The 22,257-nt window shown below is 57.2% G+C and overlaps 1 protein-coding gene across 9 annotated transcripts in view; it reads left to right on the top strand.

The window, feature by feature from the left end:
- BRD4 (bromodomain containing 4) overlaps positions 1-20,720 on the top strand; it is an 83,729-nt gene extending 63,009 nt beyond the window's left edge. For 5 of the 9 annotated variants that reach the window (XM_057490012.1, XM_057490009.1, XM_057490013.1 and 2 more), the window contains 12 exons: positions 530-739; positions 1,352-1,551; positions 1,896-2,191; positions 3,239-3,349; positions 12,479-12,531; positions 12,641-12,983; positions 13,523-14,104; positions 16,641-17,015; positions 17,109-17,263; positions 17,382-17,587; positions 17,659-17,854; positions 17,972-20,720. In XM_057490012.1, the coding sequence (XP_057345995.1) occupies positions 530-739; positions 1,352-1,551; positions 1,896-2,191; positions 3,239-3,349; positions 12,479-12,531; positions 12,641-12,983; positions 13,523-14,104; positions 16,641-17,015; positions 17,109-17,263; positions 17,382-17,587; positions 17,659-17,854; positions 17,972-18,040 (2,796 nt within the window). In that variant the 3' untranslated portion in view covers positions 18,041-20,720. Of the gene's footprint in view, positions 1-529; positions 740-1,351; positions 1,552-1,895; positions 2,192-3,238; positions 3,350-7,935; positions 10,219-12,478; positions 12,532-12,640; positions 12,984-13,522; positions 14,105-16,640; positions 17,016-17,108; positions 17,264-17,381; positions 17,588-17,658; positions 17,855-17,971 lie in introns of those variants that run through there. The other 4 variants (XM_036895620.2, XM_057490011.1, XM_036895615.2 and 1 more) reach the window with 4 other exon arrangements.
- Positions 20,721-22,257: the final 1,537 nt, after the last annotated feature.

Here is a 22,257-nt window from a genome sequence, read left to right as displayed (position 1 = left end):
ATCTGCTCCCTGCAGGAATGTGAGCCACAGTGGGGCAGAGTGTCCCTTTTTGTTCACTGTTATGTCTCGGTGTCCTGCCGTGACATCCAGAAGGGCCCCTCAGATGCACTGGCCTCATGAGCACAAAGCTTTTGGGAGCCTCGGCGCTCTGTGTGTGAGTTCTGTCCCCTGACCGCCATCTATCAAGAATCCCAGATCGATGCCCTCAGTGGGCCAGCTGCCACCTATGAGCTGGCTCATGAGTGCTTTACCTGGGTTGTCTCCCAGAGAGTGGGTGACAGATCACATCTTCAAAGGGAGATTTCAGAGGAGTATTGGAAGAGCCGTTGGGGGGGCCCTGGCCAGCACCTTGCCTTAGTGGCAGGAGGGGCGCACTGGCAGTCCAGCCCTAGCCCTCCTTGACCCTCACTCTAGCTTCCTGTGCAGTCAGCCCCAGCAGCCAGGGAGGCTGTGGTGATATCAGGTGTTCCCTGCCCACACACTGGGCACCCCGCAGCCCTCATGGGCACGGCTTTTCCCCCCAACCCAGGATGTGTTCGAGATGCGCTTTGCCAAGATGCCAGATGAGCCCGAGGAGCCTGTGGTGGCCGTTTCCTCCCCGGCGGTGCCACCCCCCACCAAGGTTGTGGCCCCACCCTCATCTAGCGACAGCAGCAGTGATAGCTCCTCAGATAGTGACAGTTCCACTGACGACTCTGAGGAGGAGCGAGCCCAGCGGCTGGCCGAGCTCCAGGAGCAGGTGAGGACACAGGCGGCTCCCCCCACCATCCCTACCGACATCCACGGACCAGGGCAGTCTGTCCAGAGGTCTCCATTCGGTGGCCTCAGCTCTGCATTCAGCAGGAGTGGAGTCCCAGTGGTCTCCTCAGGCTAGGGCACGTGCTTTGTGCACATACATAATGTTCACCGTGGGTAAGGTATGTACGTGCACATGGCTGCTCTCTGGGCAGAGGTGGGGCTTTTGGATCCTTCCAATCTCAGGAAGGAGACCAGGCCAGATGTCGGTCTCTCCTGGGGCCGCATGGTTGCTCTTCTTCCTACAAGCCAGCCATCAGGCCATCAGTGCCCACGTGGGTCTGTGCACACCTGCCCAGCCACCTAAGGATTTCCTTCCCGGAGCCAGGAGAGCATGGGCTCAGTGTCTGTCAGCCTGAGCCAGCCCTTCTGGCGAGGAGGACTCTGGCCACTCTTGGAGCTCAGGGTCTGGGTGGTATGGGCACTTAGGAAACCTGGTGGGGCAGCACACAGATCATGGAGCTGAGGGCTAGCCCGCTCCCTGTCCCCGTGCCCTGGTGCCTGGGGGCCCCTCGGTGACAGGCGGTGTGCCTTGCCTTGCCTGTCTGCTCCATAGCTCAAAGCTGTGCACGAGCAGCTTGCAGCCCTCTCGCAGCCCCAGCAGAACAAACCAAAGAAAAAGGAGAAAGATAAGAAGGAAAAGAAGAAAGAAAAGCACAAAAAGAAAGAGGAAGTGGAGGAGAATAAGAAAAGCAAAGCCAAGGAAGTTCCTCCCAAAAAGACCAAGAAAAATACCAGCAGTAACAGCAACGTGAGGTCTGTGCCCCTAAGTTAGCCCCAGGGGGGGTGGGGGAGGGGCTGTCTCTCTTTCCTCCTCTCTGGGATGAGCCCGTGTTGCCCACCGTGTTTGGTGAAGTGAGGGAGGATAGCATGTCACGTGGGGCTGGCAGCAGGGACAGGCCACAGCAGTGCCCTGGACCCAAGCAGCCCCTGGATGCGGTTCGTAGTGAGTCTCCACTGGGTGCTTCTGGCCAGCATCACCCTAATCACATCTCCTGTGAAGGCCAGCTGGGTGGGGGTGGGGTCTGCCCCAAAAAGAATGGGTGCCCACCTTCCCCAGTGGACCCATTCCTGACAGGGTCTGTATCGTCCCTTCGTAGCAAGAAGGAGCCGGCGCCCACAAAGAGCAAGCCCCCTCCTGCGTATGAGTCAGAGGAGGAAGACAAGTGCAAGCCCATGTCGTACGAGGAGAAGCGGCAGCTCAGCCTGGATATCAACAAGCTCCCTGGCGAGAAGCTAGGCCGCGTGGTGCACATAATCCAGTCTCGGGAGCCCTCACTCAAGAACTCCAACCCCGACGAAATAGAGATTGACTTCGAGACCCTGAAGCCATCCACCCTACGGGAGCTGGAGCGCTATGTCACCTCCTGTTTGCGGAAGAAAAGGAAACCTCAAGGTGCCATTGGCCGTTGGGAGCAGGCTGGGGGTTGGGGGTGGCCAGTGGCAAGTGAGCCAGGCTGCCGCCGCCTCTCACTCTTGCTGGGAGGCACCTGTGGGCACGCTCAGTTAGCCTTGCCTTTCTGGCTTTGCCCTCTCCCCTCTGCAGGCTTTTCTCCCAATCATAAAAGCTGTGTCCTCAACGTAAAAACCTCTGGAGAATTGTGACATCACACTCAACTCGGGCCTGTCAGTGCCTTTTTCCACCTCTCGCAGGCTGGTAGCCATGTGAGGCTCACCTGCACCCCAGTGTCCTAAAGCCTTGCGCTGAGCTTCACGCACCTTTCATCCTCAGCTGCCTGCCTCTGAGTCTTCCTTCCCCAAAAGCCACCCCACTGCCTCTCAGAGCCCTGGAGAGGTGTGGCAGGAGGAAGGTCATCAGGGTGGTACCTGCTCGCTGCTTTTGTCCAGCTCTGCGCGTCCACTCTGCAGTCACAGCTCTTTTGTGTTCTGTGTGCCTTGTCTTGGCTCACAGCTTGTCTTAGGACCAGGAGGTCATGGGATCCATGTCAAAACATTGCACACAGCCTTTGTCTCAGCCCAAACGGACTGCTGGCGTCCTGGGGCACTCACCCTTGGTCTGTACTCTGAGGTGCTGGGTGACCTTGGGGCTCTTTCCTTGTCTTGCTTTGTCTCTATCTATCGTGTCCCTTTAGGGTCCTCTTCCCCTGCTGCCAAACAAATAACTAAGGGAGCCAAGTCCAGAAGTTTCTCATGTTGGGAATTCCCTCCTCCTATGTCTCTTAATCCTCGGTGAGCCCTACAGAGGGTGTTCTGAGAAATTGGAGGGGTCTGGAAATTCCAGCATAAGCCAGGCTTGTGGCTGACATGCAATAGGCTAGCAGCTTATTTCTGGGAAGTGTGGGACTGGTCAGGGCCTGGGAAGGTTGCAGCTGGCCAGTAGGAGCAGCTCCACTAACCCTTCTTCCGGGAAGCAGAGTGTGCCTGTGACTGGGCCACAAGGTTGGGGCCCCAGCCTGACACAATCGCTGTTGTTTTATTGCAGCCGAGAAAGTGGATGTGGTCGCTGGCTCCTCCAAGATGAAGGGCTTCTCCTCCTCTGAGTCAGAGAGCACCAGCGAATCCAGCTCCTCTGACAGTGAAGACTCTGAAACAGGTTAGATGTTTCCTTAGCGTCTTGTCGCACCCCTGCCTGTGCTCTCGGCACTGCTCTGTCCTGTGTCCAGGCTGCTAGAGATTGGATATGTGGACCTAAGAACTGGCAGGCCTTCCCACCTGTCTGTCTGCCTGGCCACTGTTTCCGCCTTCTTCCTGGGGCAGTTGGTAGCTTTGCACCCTGCGGACGCATGGCTGAGGGTGTGGACACTGCAGAGCCCTGGAAGGTGGGGGGCCTAGTGAGGGCTTTGGCTGTCACGTCTAGGTGGTGGCATCAACCTTACCCTGCCCAGTCCACAGCCTTCCTACATCACAGTCACATGCAGTGTGGCCATTCCAGGTGATGTGCTCGGCAAACATGGGGTACCCTGCTCACACCCTGCTGTTGCTGGCTCGGCACCATCACCCTCCAAGTGTGCTCACTGCTCTATTGAGTGCTCCTAACCACACATGCACTTGGATATGCATGTTCTGCGCCCTAACAGCACTTCTCCATGCCCCGTGGCCCTGCACTTGCGCCCCTGGGGGCCCCGGCAGAGCACACCGCCTGCCTGAGCATCCACTTGGACTCGAGATGTGGCGGCAAGTGGAGATGCCAAGGGCCAGCTGGGTGGCGGGGTGGGGGGGTCTCTCTCCCAGCTGTGTGCTTTCCTGATGATTTTTAGGGGAGTAGCTGCTCAAGCTGGGCCAGAGATCAAATTCAAGCTGGGCTAGGGAAGAAGCCGGGAACCCAGCCCATGCTGCAAGGCGTTGCTGCCCATCTGTCTGGGTGGTGGGGTTGCCCCCATCCACTGAGCAGAGAGGCTGCAGACCCCTGGAGAGCTGGCCCTCGGGCTTCCAGTATACCCCTCGAGGCAGGCCATGGTGTATGAGTCAATGGTGGGAGACAACAGATGCCTGACACATTCCATGGACCTATCCCATCTCCTGTACTTTATTCTATGTGGAAACAAAGATAAGACCCACATATCAGTTCACATAAATAAAGTGACCTGATGGTGACAAGGAAGTGTGAGAATCAGAGCAGCTGGGAGGAGTGGTGCTTCCAAGGCACGTGCACACAGGCCCTCCTGCGGGCTCAGGCCGTTTCTGCCCAGGGAGGTCAAGGGACAAGGGGGCCTCTGGCCTTGTCACTGTTCCTCTTCTGTTTTGTAGTTAAGGGCACCAGGCTTCCCAAGTGAGTGGCAGACTTGCCTTGGGGCAGGCTTAGGGCTTCTCCAGGACTCCAAATGCTCTGGACCACCTCGTTTCCAATGGACCCAGATGACATGAAGTTTACTAGGCCACGTTCTGTATTTATTGAGCTGCATCATGTGCAGAGACTAGACAGTTGGCTGGCCACTTCTGTCCATCCTTCACCCTCTTCTCTTCTCGGGACCCTCCCCCCATTGCTTTTTTTATTTCAACCAGCAGGGGGCGCTGAGCCCCTTGCCAACCTGGAAAGGGCCGACTCCTCTGGCCAGGGCCCACTGCCCTCAGATGGGTGAATGGCTGCATTCTTGGGCCCAATTAGCATTCTTTGTGGCTGCCATGCCTCAGAGTTGCCTCTGCTGTGGGGTTTTGCACCTCCTGTGTTTTCTAGCAGGCTGCGCTTACTAACGGTTTCTCCTAAGCAGCCTTTTCTCCTAAGGAGCTGAGTGACCAAAAGAAAACTCCAAAGGCTGGAATTGGAGGGGATCTGATAATTAAAGCAGCTCTTCTTGGCCCTTGTGTGGCACTTCAGGAGGCTATGAGTGTCCAGTCCCGATATCTTGATTGCAAGTATTTTGACCATGGCCTTCGTCCCTGGTGCTCAGGCCCCACTTCCCGGTGTACTTGCTTTAGGTAGAAATGCCCCTACACCCCACCCACTGCCTCTGCTGTAGGGCAGCCATGATGGCATTTCCAGCAGTGCTCTGCTGCCACCGAGATTTTTTAAAATTTCTTTCACATTTTCCCTCCTTTTAAAGAAAGTGGAAACATTGTGCAACAAGTAATCTGAGAGTCCTGGGAACAGCTGTCCTGGTGAGAAGGAGGGCAAGATTTACAGTCTCAGCCACCCGCCTGCAGGATCCCAGGCTCCAGTGAGCTGGCCCTGGCGGTTGGCGAGGCTGCTTCCAGGTCATCCTCTCCCCAGGCGTGCCCTCCCCACCTTGGGTTTTCCGAGGCTGCCCTTTGTCTTCTGCTCCTGGTTTTTCCCTTGCCGTCCGCCTGCGCTGGAAAGCTCTGTCTTGAGCCGGCTGGGTGGTGCTGCTCTCGGGAGGGATGCACCCTGTGGGTTGGCCATTTGGCTCAGACCCTGGGGGCCCCAAAGCAGGCGCCTGCACTTCTGGCCCTGGCCGTCCACCATCTCTGCACCGGAAACTGCACTCCCTCTACAGCAGCAACTCCAGCAGCTGTTCACATTGGGCCCTTGGAGCCGAGCAGCTCCAAGTTCTGTGACCACTTACCAAGGTTCTTTCTTGAGGGGATGGGCAGGGTCGGGGGCATTGAAGGTATTTCCCTTGGTCTTCTGGGGCTTGTTTTGCCATCCTTGTTCTTGTTTCCATTTGGACTGAAGCCGAAATTCCTGAAAGGGCCTATTTTTGTTACTTGTACTAAGGGTCAGTTCTGCTGACATGGCTCCAAGACATGTATCACCAAAAGAAATGGAACAGAGGCACTAAATTGGGGCTTTGAGGTGGCACATTGACCCTTCCTGGCTGTTGTCCACAGGGTGGGATGCTGCGGCCTGCCTGGGGTACAGGGCTAATTCTTGGGATCCAGCTGCAGTTCAGGGAGGTAGTGTGCCATATATGTGGGGGTGGCGGGGATGTGTCTCCCCCAGCTGGTCTCGGCTCCATGTTTCCCCCGCTCGGCAGCACTTGGGTTGTGGTCTGTCTCACCACATTCTCTGAACCCAGCTATTACTTGGGTTGTGGTCTTCTGTTGAGCTTCGATTCTGGCTAGAGTCTGGATCTGCTTGAGGGTTCAGTATTGGGAGGGCAGGGTGGGCGAGGTACAAGTGCCACCCTGCCACCATCCCAAGGCCTCTGTAGACCTCAGCTGGGCAGGCTGGAGGTGGGTGCCCTGATTCCCCACTTCCGCTGCTGTCCTGATAGACTTTAGGCAGATCACATCAGCTTGGCTCCTGGGGGGTATCCTAGAACTCTTAAGTTCAGCTTGCACCCCATCATGTTGCTGATGTCTGGCTCTTACCATATGCCATCCACAGGTCTTTTCTGGGCAGGGGTGGACACTGTGTTTGTCTTTCAGGAGGATCCCCTGCCCCCAGCTACCTGGTAGGTGGTGTGGGGCAATTCTCTTGAACTTGGCCTGATCTGCTTGTTGCAATGGGAACACACTCCAGTTATTTTAGTCTCCTGGTTTCCTTTTCCCAGGATTAGAGCATGTGGGTGTTTCTTAATAGCTCCAGGGGAAAAAGGAATGCTTGATGTTTTGGAAAGATTTGAGCTGGAAAGTGCAGACAGAGGCCACGGAGCATTCTTCCCAGACAACCAGCCTCAGCTTCCGACCCCCAGGGTCTTTGAAGGACTTGGTCCCAGTCCCATCTGGAGGCCTGCTGCTGCCCTCTTCAGGGGTGTGGTGCTTGCTCTCAAGACAGGAGGAGGGCACTGCAGCCGGTTCTGCCTGCCTGCCTTCCAGGTGACCCCTCACACACCCTCACACACGGGTCACAGCTGGAGGGCTTCTGGGGCTTCACAGGCAAGGGCCAGCCTTGTGGAATGTGCCCGGAATGATGGGCCAGCCAGTGGGCGGGTTTTTCCCATGTGCACACTTGGGGGCCGTGGGAGTGCAGTGGTGGTTGTGCCTGTGACTCTCGTAGAGCCGTCTGCTCTGCTGTGCGGGTGGGGATGAGCCTACACCCTCCCCAGTCAAGGGGGACTGTGTTCCATGCCACAGGAAAAAAGGGACAACTTTTCTCCTTGACCCATTTTTTTATTCCTTTTTTCCTCCTCCTCAGAGAGTGTATAAAACGGGTTTCTCTTTTTTAATTGACTTTTTATTTCTTGGGGTTCATAGGAATGCACAGATAAGGCTGTTAGCCGGAGGGCCTACATCAAGAACCTCCTTTCATGGGGGCTTTTCTTAACCTCTGCCAAGCCCTGGGGACAGGCCAGCATCACTGCGCTGAGATAGACAAGGTGCAGGAGGGCAGACCCAAGGGCGTCGGTTCAGAGCCAGTGCCTGATGGGTGTGGCACATGGACTGATCTTCAGGTGTGATCTTGAGGAGGACAGACCAGGGCACTGTGTACCTCCCAGATTCATAGACCTCCCTGCTGGAGAGATGCCAGCGAGTGCTCAGGGCACCCATGGAACTTGTTACTGGAAGCAGTTTTGTCCAGAAGCACAGACAAGCTGGGGCAGTTTTGGAGCCGCCCACACGTGCTGGACCTGTGGCCCTTCTTAGGGGAAGGTGGGTCTGTCCCTGCCATGACTAGCCAGGCAGGGGCGGGGCTCCTAGTCTCCCTCGCTGTGCTCTGTTGTCTTGTCAGCCAGCAGGGCACAGGAGGCTGGCTCGACCTGCTGTTCTTCTGTTCTTGTGACTTGAGTGGTGCATTCCACACCATTTCTCTCACACTGGTTTCTCTCTCCCTCTATGTAGGTCCTGCCTAATCATTGGACACGGACTCTTAATAAAACGGTCTTCAGTTCCAGATTCCTTACCAGCAAGCTATAGCTTAAGTCCATTTTCTTCTGTGAAAGGGACAGGACTCCATCGAGTCATGGAATTCCTCAGAGCCCTGGGCCTGTCCTGGGGTGGATTAGTCATGTCCAGCGGCACACGCCTAGTCCCGCCTCTGGGAAGGCTTGCCTGCCTGGCCAGCTGCCCGGGCCTCCTGTGTAAAGACTGCCTGTCTGTCCCACCCAGCCTCCTTGGGCATCCGGGGTCCTCCAGGTGGGCGGCATCTGCTGGAGGGTGATGACAGTCCCCCCCTGCACCCGCATACATGTGGTGCTGCTCCATGTGCAAGGCCCCATCACACATATGTTTTCTCTCTCCACGCTCCCTCTTTTCTGGGACAAATGGATCCTAACTGCTTCCCTCCTGGCCCTTGCAGTGACCTTAGCCCAGGGAAGATCTCATTCAGCTTAGGAAGAAGCTTTCTTGGGACAAGGCCAGCTGGTCCCAAAGGCTCAGTGGGGCAGTCCCTCAGCACACCCTTCTCTGGTGGCTACAGGCTTCATTAGCCAGAGGCTGTCACCAGCCACATTTAACTCCCAGTCCCCTGGAATTCTTCCATTTTAATTGTTCCATCGTTGCCTGTTAGGCATTTCCCAACTTCTTTAGCTGCTTCTCCTAAAGTCACACAGGGAAAAGTACAAGTACCTCTTAGGCTGTCTCCCAGTCATCTCCCCACCCCTCCACCCCTACCAGGTAATGAGAAGCAGGCTGTGGTGGGTAAGAGCTTTCAGGCAGGCTACTGGTAAGGAGCAGGGCGGAGGGGAGGAGCAGCCGTGCAGCCAGCCGACCTGGCCCCCCCAGGCCCACCATCCTTGCCCTGTGGGGTCAGCCTGCTCTGCGCGTGCCTGCGGGGTGTTGCCAGCTTGAGCACCCTCTTGGTCTTCAGTCCCCTAGAATGACGACAGCCACTGGGAGTGGGGCAGACCAGGATGGCTGCATCACACGAGCCCTCGGAGAGGCACTGAATAGGCTTTTTTAACTCTCAAAATAAATATCGGCCCTTTTTTGGTCATGAATCCAGCATCTCAGCCGAAAACTGCCTGATGTGGAAAGTTCCCTGAGGAACAGCATCTGTGTTTCAGGGAGCGTGTTTTTTTGTTTGTTTTTGTCTTTTGTTTTTTGGGGTTTTTTTTAAGTGTACTTTGTGTGTACTTCTCGAAGGCCTAGCCAACTCCTGGCTTCTTGGAGCCAGAAGCAGATTTGAGGAGGTGCAGCTTACTCTCAGCAGGCCCTTGGGCATTGGCCGCTGTCTGTGTGGAAGCCCCACACCCCTCCACAAGCTCCCTGGGATCTGGGCCTGAGCAGCTCTAACTGCCCCACACGCACCTTGCCTTGGGTTCTAGCGCCTGTCTCCCCAGAGCCGCCTCCAGGGCCCTGCAGTGGTGCTTGGGAGTTCCTAGGCAGCGGCCTGATCCTGGCTGGTGGGCCCCCAGTCGAGCTCCATTTGCCAAACAGACTATTTTGAGCTGCCCTTTGGCCTGTGCCTGACATGTTCCCAGCACAACTTGGCCTGGCTGGTGCCGGGGGGCTTCATGCCCAGAGATTCCCACAGGACATTTGGGAAGCTGCTGGCATTGTCTTTCTGGGAAGATTCTGCTGCTGTCTTGGAACAAATGGCAGCCTGGCTTCCCAGAGTGTTGGCCCATGTGCCGACCCATCACTTCGCACACGCGTACACCCAGGCTGTGCTGCAGGCCAACTCTCCTGCAGTGCCCTTGCACTCTCACTGACCGGGTTCCCACCTTTCTTGCCTGTGGGGCATCCATCTGGCAGAGAACTTGATCTTTAGACTTGAGCTGTCGCCTGTGCCCAGTGCTCCATGAACAGAGCAGAGAGCAGTGTCCCCATAACTCCTTATTGGTCCCCTCCTGTATGCGGGCAGGGGTGGTGCCAGCCAGGCCTCGACACCAGCTGGGTTGAGGGGCACGAGGAGTTAGTGAGGGGACAGATGGCCGGCAGCCACTGCTGCTGAGGCTCCCCAGTCAGTTCAGTTGAGGGGCTCCACGCCTCTGCCCTGCCCTTACCCTCTATCCTATCTCTTTCCCTTGAGGTGGGGGTGGGGAGCTGGAGGAAGCAGTGTTTTAATCAGATTTTACAAAAACGTTTTAATTCTTTGTACAATTACCATCCTATGTAAAGATGAAATTTGTGTTGAGTTCAAGATTTTCATGGAATAAAGATCACACAGTACTTGAGGCCATCTTCATGTAACCCTTTCTAGAGAGTTTTGTGTGGGGGTATTGTGGGGCTGGTGTGCCGTGAAACTGTGCACTTCACATCTTGTCTTCTACCAGTAACTCCGGCAGGAGCCTCGGGCCATGTGGGCCAGATGCGGCTGTCGCCAGCAGGCTCCGACACCCCTTGGTCCTCGTCAGCTGTCCCACCCAGCACTTCTTGGAGCCTTGAGATACTCCCAGTGTCTTTTCCATAGCAACTGATGACCCATTTCAGGAACTGCCAGGCCCCATTGCCCTTTGTCCCCACGAGTTTTCGGCGGGCCACTGCTCACTGCCTGCAGCCAGCCACCATCCCTCTTTTGTGGTGGAAAAAAGTGCTTCCCCCAAGGCTACTACTAGCTGACACACCACCTCCCCCTGCCTAGCCTTCTGCCTATGACCGTGTCTTCTCCTGGTCAGACTTTACCTGTTGGCCCCCTTCTTTGCTCGGCTTGCCATCCCTGCCTCCACCCCAGGCACCTCCCAAAGGCATGCCCAGTGTGCAAGTAGCTGCCCCCTGCCTCCCTTGAGCTGCAGTTTCTGTTGCATCCATGCTGGGAGGGGAGCCCGTCCTGGAGGGATACCCCCACCCCAGCCCTTCCTCCCGCTCCCTTTGCTCAGGAGCTCTGCTCACCATGCTTCCCCTAGTGCATGTGGGTTCCCCTTGGTCTTGGGGCTCCAACCTCTCAGTCCAGTGCTGCTCCTCTGCTCCACAGCTGCCATCCCTGTGGCCCTGATCCTGCAGGTCACCCAGACTTCCTCCGTTTGTCCCACCCACAGTGTCCCTCTCACCAGGTTTCATACTGTGACGCAAAGAGTCCTGAGCCCCAGATTCTGGCATCTCCAAGTCCAGGTTTGGGGCTGCACCTACTGTTCCCGTGTCCCAGATGGTCCCCAGTTGCTATCATTTGTATGAAGACATGTTTGTAGCTGCTGACGTGTGTCCCCCTATCTTGTCTCGCATGGACTGGTGACCTCTCGCAAGGCACAAGGTCCCTTCTCATCCCTTTTGGTGGCACACTGCACCCTGAGGCCATGTGCCTCACAGAAGCATAGCACAGCTCTCTGGGAAGCAGCTACGAGCAGAGGCAGCCCCACTTTGGGCAAAGCATGTGTCCTTCCACACCAACAGCAAGAGCCAGCACCTGGCAAGGAGCTCAGGGTGGCAGGCAAAGCCCTGAGATGCTGCAAGGACAGGAATCCAGAAGGGCACTGTTGGTCCGTCCCACCTCTCACCCAATGGTTGGTGACTTCGTTGTTACCTAGCCCACAAGCACTGGCCAGGCTTCCTCTCCCTCTCTGGGGTTTGCCCACCAGCAGTGTTTGGCAAGGAACAACAGCTGGCAGAAGTTCCATAGCATGAACCTCTGTGGAGGAGGGAGCAGAGGTGGGCATGCCAGCTTTTGCACTCTTGGTCATGCAGAGGCAGGACGAGTCTGCACAGTGGTACCAACCAGGGTGTGTACTGCCTTCTCCCTGCAGCACATTGACTGTGTCCCAACCTGGGGACAGCACTGAGGCTGGTATCCCTGGAGAAAGGGGAAGCTGACCCATGGCGGCTGCCTCTGCTGGCCATGGCAGTGAGCACCTCCCCGGCTTGCTCCTGGTCAACCCAGGGAGGAAGGCTGGCTGGCCGCCAACTTCCTTCCCTTCCTCTCGCAGAGTGCTCAGCCTGTGGCCTTCCAACTTGTCTTCAGTCCCCCCATCTGTCCCATGGCTCTGGGGTCAGGCTGGCACCATGGTCTCCCTCACCTGCTTCGCCTCTCTGGGAGGATGGAAGCAAGCCCCAGTGGGCAGTGCAATTGGAGACCACCGCACTGTTACTTCTTAGCTGTGTGACTCAGGGCAAGTGGACGTGATCATTTTGAATGCTTGGGGAGCAGATGCTCAGGTCATGCTGGTGGCATCTGCCCAGCAAGTCGGGAGATTTGGGGCAAGGGAGGTCTCTAGCTCAGCTCTCAGGCCACCAGGGTGTCACTCTTGAATGTAGCTGGAGGCCTGGGGGTTGGCAGGGAGGCTTTGCGGGCGTGGTCCCTGCTTGGAAAGCAGCAGACCAGTGGGTAGGTGATATCCCACACATCTCCCTCCCGCCTGACCAGCACCCATACTGCATTGACCCCAGCCATGCTCCCTGTCACCGTCACTAGCCCTTTCTCTGAACTCACCCTGTTTTCTCCTCGCTGCCTCCAAGTCCAGCTCACAGTCTTCTCTCCCAGAGCCTCATGGCCTTTTCTTTTCCTCTGCAGAGATGGCTCCAAAGTCAAAAAAGAAGGGGCACCCCGGGAGGGAGCAGAAGAAGGTACGTGGTCTTCGGGGGTGGCTGCCTGATACTGTGGGCACCCTTGGGGGATCCTGGGTCTGACCTAGGCGGGGTCGGCCTGCCTGACATTGGCTTGCCTGTACCGCAGCACCATCATCACCACCATCAACAGATGCAACAGGCCCCAGCCCCCGTGCCTCAGCAGCCTCCGCCGCCCCCACCTCCACAGCAGCAGCCCCCACCGCCACCTCCACCGCCCTCCATGCCGCAGCAGGCTGCTCCCACGATGAAGTCCTCGCCACCACCCTTCATCGCTGCCCAGGTCCCCGTCCTGGAGCCCCAGCTCCCAGGCAGTGTCTTCGATCCTATCGGTCACTTCACCCAGCCCATCCTGCACCTGCCGCAGCCCGAGCTGCCTCCCCACCTGCCCCAGCCACCCGAGCACAGCACTCCGCCTCATCTCAACCAGCACTCGGTGGTTTCTCCTCCAGGTGAGCTGCGCCCCACCCGCCCAGGTGTGGGGAGGCCCCTGTCCGCGCTGCTTGGGTCTCGCCTGTGACTGGGCCCTCTAGGAGACTTGTGAACCCCTCTCAGCCTCAGCTGTCCTGTCTCTAAGGGGAGGTCAGCAGCTGCTCAGGGCTGTTAGGGGAATTACAGGAGACACCCAGAACTGGCTCTGCATAGTTAACACTTTGATAAAGAAGGTGCTAATTCAGTGCTGCTGGGCCGGGCATCATGTGAGAGATGAGAAAAGACGTGACCTATTGGAGCTCCCAGGCAGTGGCAGACACACACTCATCCTGGGGGACTCAGGGAAGGCCCGCTTTGAGACCTGAAGGTGGGGGGCGCAGGGCAGAATGATGCTGGTGATGGGCCAATCCTGTAGCCTCCCTGGAAATTGCCCTTGTTCTGGGGGGAAGTCTAGAAGTGGGGGAGAGATTGCTAGGTGGAGGGAGACCAGGAGGAGGTCAAGATGGAGCAGAAGGGCCAGGCTGGGGGCCTTACTGCTGTGCTGTCCTTTTCCTTCCAGCTTTGCACAACGCACTGCCCCAGCAGCCGTCGCGGCCCAGCAACAGAGCTGCTGCCCTGCCCCCCAAGCCGGCCCGGCCCCCAGCTGTGTCACCTGCCCTAGCCCAGCCACCCCTCCTTCCGCAGCCCCCCATGGCTCAGCCTCCCCAAGTGCTCTTGCAGGAGGACGAAGAGCCACCTGCCCCACCCCTCACCTCCATGCAGATGCAGCTCTACCTGCAGCAGCTGCAGAAGGTGCAGCCCCCCACGCCGCTACTCCCTTCCGTGAAGGTGCAGTCCCAACCCCCACCGCCCCTGCCACCTCCGCCCCACCCTTCTGTGCAGCAGCAGCTCCAACCACCGCCCCCACCCCCCCAGCCACAGCCGCCCCCGCAGCCGCAGCACCAGCCCTCACAACGGCCTGTGCACATGCCACCCATGCAGTTCCCTGCCCACATCCAGCAGCCCCCACCTCCCCCAGGCCAGCAGCCCCCCCACCCACCCCCAGGCCAGCAGCCACCCCCACCACAGCCTACCAAACCCCAGCAAGTCATCCAGCACCACCCTTCACCCCGGCACCACAAGTCGGACCCCTACTCAACTGGTAAGTGGCCCCAGTGCCCCAGGGATTCAGGAGAAGCCAGATGGTTCAGCCCTTGGTTCAGGCTGAGACAGGCTCTGGGCTTAGCCCCAAAGCCTCTGGGCTGGTTGGAAGGGGCAGCAGTGCTTTGTGCAGTGCCTGTCAGGTTTCTCTTTTGTCTGCAGCCTGAGATGGCACAACAAGGTCCCCTTGGGCCCTTCTCTCGGAACTCAGCAAGAGCATTGTGGTGCACCGGGTCCCTGTGGGTGGGGAAGCCTAGAGCCCAGGAGAAGCTCCCAGTTGGCCCCTGGGGGTCGGGACAGGCTTCTTGGAGAAGGTGGTTACAAATGGAGAGTGAGGTCCAGGCAAAGCTAGGGCAGGTTTTGGCAGCAGCAGCTGTTTAGAAACCTGCAGGAACAGGGGCTCTGCTCTCAGCATTGTGCAGCCCGCCTGGTGGAGCCAGGACCACATCAGGGAGAATGGGCTGCAGTTCAGAGGTAGCTCGGGGCCCACCGGGGAATATTCCACCACTCCTGCTCCCTGCCTCCAGCCTAATGCAGTTGCCCTTTCTCCAAGGACAGTGTTGGTCAAACCAAGCCCTCTCTCCCTTCCTCTGGGCACCGTTCCTACGTATCTGTGACCAGAACTTCCTGGCCGGCCCCAGTGGGGTGGGGGAATGTTCCAGTTGTTGCCCTGTAATGTGGTGATGTGCAAGTCAGGTTAAAACTCCTGGACCTGGCAGGTAGACCATGCAGTGGCTTGGAGGTACCGTGGCTGCCACCCACAACCTGAACAAGAAGACTTGACATTAGGCCATGAGTGCTCTTAAGCCCAGCAAAAGCCCACCAAAAGCTGCCAGGTGCTAAGTGGACTGGTACACATCCTGAGCTGGGAACAGCTGGCTGGCTGCCTTGGGAAAGACTGGTGCTGGTCCCAGCAGCCATGCCTGTGCCCACCCTTGAACAAGGGCAGGCTTCCCTGTGGTAGGCAGCAATAGGCAGGTGATGAAATGCCTTTAGAAGAGGTGGGGTGAGGTGGGGTGGGATGGAGTGGGGCAGATCTCCCTTGGTCCCCTGTGCTGGGAGTCCCCACTCCCACCTCTTCCTGAGCTCCTATAGCCTGGGATGGGTCACAGGAAACCGTGTGGGTTGGAACCCAGCTGGGAGCTCTGGGCCAACCAGGCGGTTCGACCTGCATTGTTGCCACTGGGTCTACCCTGCCTGGGTGCTGGCAAGAGAAGATGCAAGCAGACAGGCAGCTCCTGTAAACCATGGGCCCAAAAGCTGTCCTGGTGTGCCTGCAGGTCACTGAGGCCTGGGTGGGGCCACCCAATACTAAGGCCAGCAAAAGCAGCCACAGGTTGGGGACCAAGGTGCAGTGGCAGTCTCGTCCTTTCTGCCATGTTGTCTCCATGGTGTTTTGCCTTCTGGGGTTGGGAGTGAGTGCTCGCTCTGGAGAGAAGGGCAAGGGGGTCCATCACACCTGGGCTGTTATGCTTCTTCCCAGGCCCATGAAAATGGGCGCCTCTGGCCAAGGGTTTCTGTGGCCCCAAGGGTATCTGTGTGACAGATGGTGGCTGGGAGCAGACCTGAAGGAGGTTGGTGAAAGGGATAACACACAGCCCAGGTTGGGTGGTTCAGCATGAGGCACAAGGCAGGACCAGGAGCAAAGGTGCAGGAGATGTGGCTGCTTTTTGTGGACCAGTATGGCTTGTCTTATGCTGGGGCTGGCTGAACCATGGCAGGGATTCAAGGAGGAAGGTGTCCCCGTGCTGGGGAGGGTGGAAGAGTCCAGGGCAGGACTCTGGTTCTTCCAGCTGCCTGGTCCTGAGGTGCCAGCCCACTGTGACCTGGGGCTATTTTCCTCACCAGTGAAGCTGAGGGTCAGGCTGAGTGCTTTGATGGGCCTTCTCAGGGGCCAGGAGTGGGGCATCCCAGGCTCCTGTCCTGTGCCAGGTGTTTGAACTCTGGCTGTCTGGGTCCACCCACTTCCACTCACCAGCCCTTGGTTAGGTGAAGGTGGGTGGGCTGGCTCACTTCCTGCAAGAACCACAAGTCCAGGACCTGTTCTACCAGCTGTTGTGGTTAGGCCAGCGCTAGGCTGTCCCAGTGTGTGGGGCTTGTGGGCTGAATTGTGTGGCAGGGTCCTGGGGATCTGGGCCTGGGCCTGAAGCAGACAGGCCAAGCCATATGGGGATAACCAGGAGCCCAGGAGGCCTGTTCTATGGGGTTATTGGCAATCCTTGTATTTTCGACCCAGGCTATGCTGTAGAACCACTTGGAGAGCTTTTAAGAATTGCTCAGGCCTAGACCCCACCTGGGGCTAAATGTATCAGGGTCAGTACTTTGCAAAGTTGCCTGATAACTATGATGACATGGGCAGCGCACACCAGGGACTGGGTGGGCCCTTGGCTCCACAGAGCCCTTCCCCATGCTGAATGTGGGCCCAGTGTGTCGGGGCACAGCCACTGTGGGGTGCCCCTTTGATTGGAGGGGCCTAGGTGGGCCCCAGGCCAGCAGTCCCCACACAGTCCTGCCAACACTCCTTGTCTCCTCTCTAGGTCATCTCCGAGAAGCCCCCTCCCCGCTTATGATACATTCCCCCCAGATGCCACAGTTCCAGAGCCTGACCCACCAGTCACCACCCCAGCAAAATGTCCAGCCTAAGAAGCAGGTAAAGGGCAGGGCTGTGCCACAGCCCTCAGGGCCAGGCGCAGGCCCAGGCCAAGGGTACGTGCCCACCTCACCAGCCACCATGCCTGTGCCGTCCCAGGAGCTGCGTGTGGCCTCTGTGGTCCAGCCCCAGCCCCTGGTGGTGGTGAAGGAGGAAAAGACCCACTCACCCATCATCCGCAGTGAGCCCTTCAGCCCCTCGCTGCGGCCGGAGCCCCCCAAGCACCCGGAGAGCATCAAGGCCCCAGTCCACCTGCCCCAGCGTGAGTGCCCTCTCTGCCCCTACCAGGGCTCAGGCCCCCAGGCTTACAATGGCCGTGAGCTTTCTTCACGCACCTCGCTGTGGTGGGCCCTAGGCCCATGGGCTGTTTGTGTTCCAGGGCCTGAGATGAAGCCCGTGGATGTTGGGAGGCCTGTGATCCGGCCCCCTGAGCAGAATGCACCCCCATCTGGAGTCCCTGACAAGGACAAACAGAAGCAGGAGCCGAAGACGCCAGTTGCACCCAAAAAGGTAGGAACAGTGGGTCCACAAGTTGCCCCTCACTTCACCCACTCTGGGGAGGCTCTTTGGTAGGCCTGTTCCCAAGCCCTGGGCCTCTCACGCACCCCACGGTCTCTCTGCCTCGCAGGACCTAAAAATCAAGAACATGGGCTCCTGGGCTAGCCTAGTGCAGAAGCACCCCACCGCCCCATCCTCCACAGCCAAGTCATCTAGCGACAGCTTCGAGCAGTTCCGCCGGGCCGCCCGGGAGAAGGAGGAGCGGGAGAAGGCCCTGAAAGCACAGGCCGAGCACGCAGAGAAGGAGAAGGAGCGGCTGCGACAGGAGCGCATGAGGTCGGGGGGCTCCGGGCGGGCATGGGGGGCCAGGCCGCGGGCCACAGGCTGACCCGGCGCTGCCCTCCCAGGAGCCGAGAGGACGAGGATGCGCTGGAGCAGGCCCGGCGGGCTCACGAGGAGGCCCGGCGCCGCCAGGAGCAGCAGCGCCAGGAGCCACCGCCGCCACCAGCCCCACAGGCCCAGAGCTCCCAGCCCCAGTCAGTGCTGGACCAGCAGAGGGAGCTGGCCCGCAAGCGGGAGCAGGAGCGGAGGCGTCGGGAAGCAGTGAGTGGGGGGCTCAGGCGGGGCTCCCACTCGTCCTCTGCGGGTGGGCCCAGGGCTGTGGGGCCGCGGCAGGGCAGACACTGTGCCTCACTCCGGCCTCCCTCCTCTCCCCTCCAGATGGCAGCTACCATTGACATGAATTTCCAGAGCGATCTATTGTCAATATTTGAAGAAAATCTTTTCTGAGAGCACCTAGGTGACTTCTGACTTTGATTTTCTGGCAAAACATTGACTCTCCATAGTGTTAGGGGCGGCAGTGGAGGCGGCAGCAGCGGCAGGTGGAGTCTCCGGGCCTGGCCCTCCTGCATGCCTACGCCTGGGCAGGCCTGTCAGGCAGCTGAGGACCGCAGAGCCTGTCTGCCTTACAGCTGGCTGGACACCCGCCACCCGCCACCCCTCACAGGACGTCAGCTCAGAGCACGCCTCGCCATGAGCAAGTGCTGGCCAGACCCAAGCCCCGCATGCGGGGTAGAGGCCCCTCTCTCCGCCAAATGTCTACACAGTATACACAGGACATCGTTGCTGCCACCACCATGACTGGTTTCCTGTCCCGAGAACGGGACGTCCCTGACGTCCCGCCCGCTGGGAGTCCTCCCCCAGGCCCCAGCCACCGCTGCCTGCTCCCAGAGACCAGGGCAGGTGGGCCAAGTGAGCTGGAGGCGGGCGAGGGCACCTGCCCAACCCCTTGCTGGCACTGACTTTGCCTTGAACAGATCCCACCCCTCCCCTCCCCCCACAAGCCTTTAATTGAGAGCCGCTCTCTGTAAGTGTTCGCTTGTGCAAAAGGGAATAGTGCCGTGGAGGTGTGTGTGTGTCCATGGCAATTTGGAGCGAGGTGACTGTCACACGTGCGTGTGTGGGCCGGCCTCGCCCAGTGAGTTAGGCCACCAACCAAAGTCAGTTCCTTCCCACCTGTGTTTCTGGGTGTTTTTGTTTTTGTTTTGTTTTTGTTTTTTCTTATATATATATTTTTTGTTGGATTCTATTTTATTTTTAATTCTCTCTTCTCCAGACACAATGGCACTGCTTATCTCTGAAATGGTGTGATCGTCTCATTGAGCGGCGGCTGCCACCGCGCTGTGGGTAGTGTGTGACCGTGGCTGTACTGTGTAGTGGACATAGTTGGCATATCTTTGTTTGAAGTTTGTTGGTGACTCCACCAAACAGGTGTAAAAAAAAAAACCTCAAAAAACCCACAAAAAAAACCAAACACACAAAACACAAAAAAACTGCCTGTTATTTTACTCAGTTTCAAACTTTATTAGTCTTTTTTAATTATCAAACCATGTTTTCTTTACTCTCCCTGCCCCAATTCGTTGGCCTCTGTTTTTTAATGTCAAATCTGTTTGAGTTTTTCACCAGGAAAGGCCAGGGGATGAGGTTGGGGGCTGGGGGCCACAGACTGAGTCAGAGGGTCCCTGCCCAGCCCGACCAGCCAGCTGCCCCTGCCCCACCCCACTTTTTAAATTTTATAATTGGAACCCTTGGCGAGGTTACACGTGCCATGAGAACCCACTCTACGCCACGACGCTGGTGCCTCAGTGTTGGCCAAACTCTGGAGTCACTGACTGGTTTGACTTTCATACGGTGAATATGCATTTGGTCTGTACTGGTCATGGAATAAACACATCTCTCTTTTTTAATGCTGGCGTCTCCCTGACGTTTCTTTGTGAACCACCTATTGCCTAGGCTTGGCCCAGGGGCACCCCCCCAGGACCACATCTGTATGAGAACTACCACCGGGGGCCCTCTAGCCCATCTCCTATGACCCATCCATGCTGTCTTGGGGCAGGAGCTGCCATCCCACTCGGAAGCCATGACAGGGAGCCCAGGTCCCCCTTCTGTGGACCCTGGCCTCCTAGGTGGGTAACGTGTGCCAGCAGACCAGCTCACACAGTATTCCTTCCCTTTGCCCCTTCACCCATCCCATCCCATTCCCGATTCACCAGAGGCCTCGAGCCACTTCCTCCTTACGACTCCTTTTATTTAAGCTCAGGGTTAACCACATATTCTTAGATAAGCATACATCCCCTAAGAGAGGATCCTCACTTCCCATGCACACAGATGTGCACGCACACATTCCTGCCAAGAGAGCCCGCCCATGTGCCTGCCGGGATACCATTAAGAGCGGCCCCTAGGATGTTAGATGGAAGGGTATCATTTGTATGTATCCAGAAACACAAACTGACTGAAACATTTCTAGCACTGTTTATTAATCCACATCCCCCTTTCCCTTCCCATCAGAAAGGCCCTGCATTGTCTCGTGGTTGGGATCTGCCAAACCTCCCTGCGAGGGTGCAGTTCAGGCATCCAGCCCGAGCCCCCAGCTGCCTCCCTGGCCCCGCACAGGCACTTCCTCCTTACACCACTGTGCTGGTTCAAGTGTGACTTACATTTTGATTTTTTTGGGTCACTTCCATCTCGTCCCACTCCAGTTTTGTTCTGTGTTTCATTCAGAAACTTGCCCAGGCCAGGTCCGACGTTAGCTGGAGGAACAGTTTTGTCTGCACCTTCTCAAGACTTAACTCTGCCATGGACCTCTCCATACCTCCCTAATGGGTGTTTTCTCTAACTGGGTTGTAATTAGAACTTGGATCTACTATTTAATTTCTCTGGCCATTTCCTAATCCTTCCCACAGTACAAGGAATCCTAGTCCTATACAAGAGTAAGAGGCGTATACAAACGTGCACTGTACTGTATGCACGGATCGCTTGGCCAATAATTATGTCAGTGAATCTGAGACTTGTATTTAACACTTCAGACATTTGTAGAAGGGAATTCGTAGACTTTTCACTTATATACTAAGGGATTTTTTTTGTGCGGTTCTCATTGCAAAAATAAACATTTGTACTGAATATAAAAATACTGTCTTGTGACTACTGCTGTTTTTTTTTGCTGAAGGGTAAAGCTCCAGGCAACAGAAGGGTGTGAGTCACCTTTGTGTAGCAGAGCGTGAGGGGAGGTCCCAGACACCCACCACCCATGCAGCTAGATGAGAGGACTCAGAAAGGATACCAGGATCAACGAGTGGTTGGAGAGCTGAAGGGATAGGAAGTGTAAAAGAAACCAAAGCTGTGATGCAGGCTAATCATACAAGGAAGGAAAGGTGGGTTATAAATGCAGAGGGAACAAACGTTTGTACAGTATAGGCAGTGTAATTGTAGATGTCTGCTGGACTCTGGAGATGTACTGTTACTGAGGTAGAACCACATAAACCACTATTGCCCTTTTAAGTAGGAACCCACGCACTTAATTATGGTCCTTGGATAGTATAAAGTTTAACAGCCTTGACAAAACAAAGGTAAGGTTAACAGTGGAAGGTGGGAGGTGACAGTGTATTTAGAGGAAACAGGACAACAACTAAAAATGGAAATGGCACAGGGGTGGTGACATGAACGAGTCAGTAGATAGTGCTCCAAATTGGTAATCAAGAGCCACATTAAAAATGTTAAAAGCGCTCCCCTGTGGAAGGAGCGGTGGGGCCCAAGATTGCTGCTCTCTGCAAATCCTGGATTGCTATTTAGCCGGTTGCCTGGCTTTAGGCAAATGATTTAATCCCCGAATTTCATGTTCGTGATCTGTAACATGGGGATGTGACAATACTTTAACTTAGTAACTTAATAGGGTTTTTATAAGGGTTAAATGATGAGTGAGCCTGACATTTAAGATTCCTCAGGATCTTGAAGGAAGGTTGCAAAACAGGAGGGGGAAGATGCCCTGCCGGCCTCGCCCGGCCCTGCCCCGCTTCCTCTTTTCCGCCAGAACCCCGGTGACTCGACCGGCGCGGTCCTCCCCCGGCGCCCGGGCCGGGCCAGCCCTTTCTGAGTCAGTCTCCCGAACTCCACTGGTCGCCACCCGCGGAGCCCCTGCCTCCCAACATCTGCCGATCGGTCCAGGGCGGCACCTATCGCCCGCATGTCAATGGTCGCCGCCAGCCAATCACAGCCGTGGGGGGGCGGGCCGAAGGACCCGCTAAGCCGACTGGAGTCAGGCGCGGGAGCCAGGGCTGGGTGAAGGTGCTGCTAGGTCTCTCGGAGCCAGGCCGAGGGGCGAGTCGCACTCTCCAGGGCGGGAAGCTCCCGGGGGACGGCGGCAGGGGATCCCGAGGTCTCCGGGATGCGGACACGGGCCGGCGCCTACCTCACCGGCTTAGCCACCGCACTACCTTCGCTTCCGGGCCCGCCTGCCCCGCCCCTCCTGCCTCATTGGCCCGCATCCAGACCCACCCTAATTTATTAGCCCAGCCCTCACACTCGGGGACTGCGTTGGGCCTTCTCCGCCCAACGTTAGGCCCCGACCCTATGGCCTCGCCCATCGATAAGCCGCGCCCTCCATTAAGGCACGCCCCTATCCCTTGCAACTCTCCCGGGCCTGGTTAGGGTCACCTTTCCCGCTCCTAGGC

Source organism: Manis pentadactyla, chromosome 12 (genome assembly GCF_030020395.1).
Source record: "Manis pentadactyla isolate mManPen7 chromosome 12, mManPen7.hap1, whole genome shotgun sequence".
Taxonomy (NCBI): Eukaryota; Metazoa; Chordata; class Mammalia; order Pholidota; family Manidae; genus Manis; species Manis pentadactyla.
Note: the sequence above shows the minus strand (reverse complement) of the source record. Positions and strands in the feature narration are given on the sequence as shown.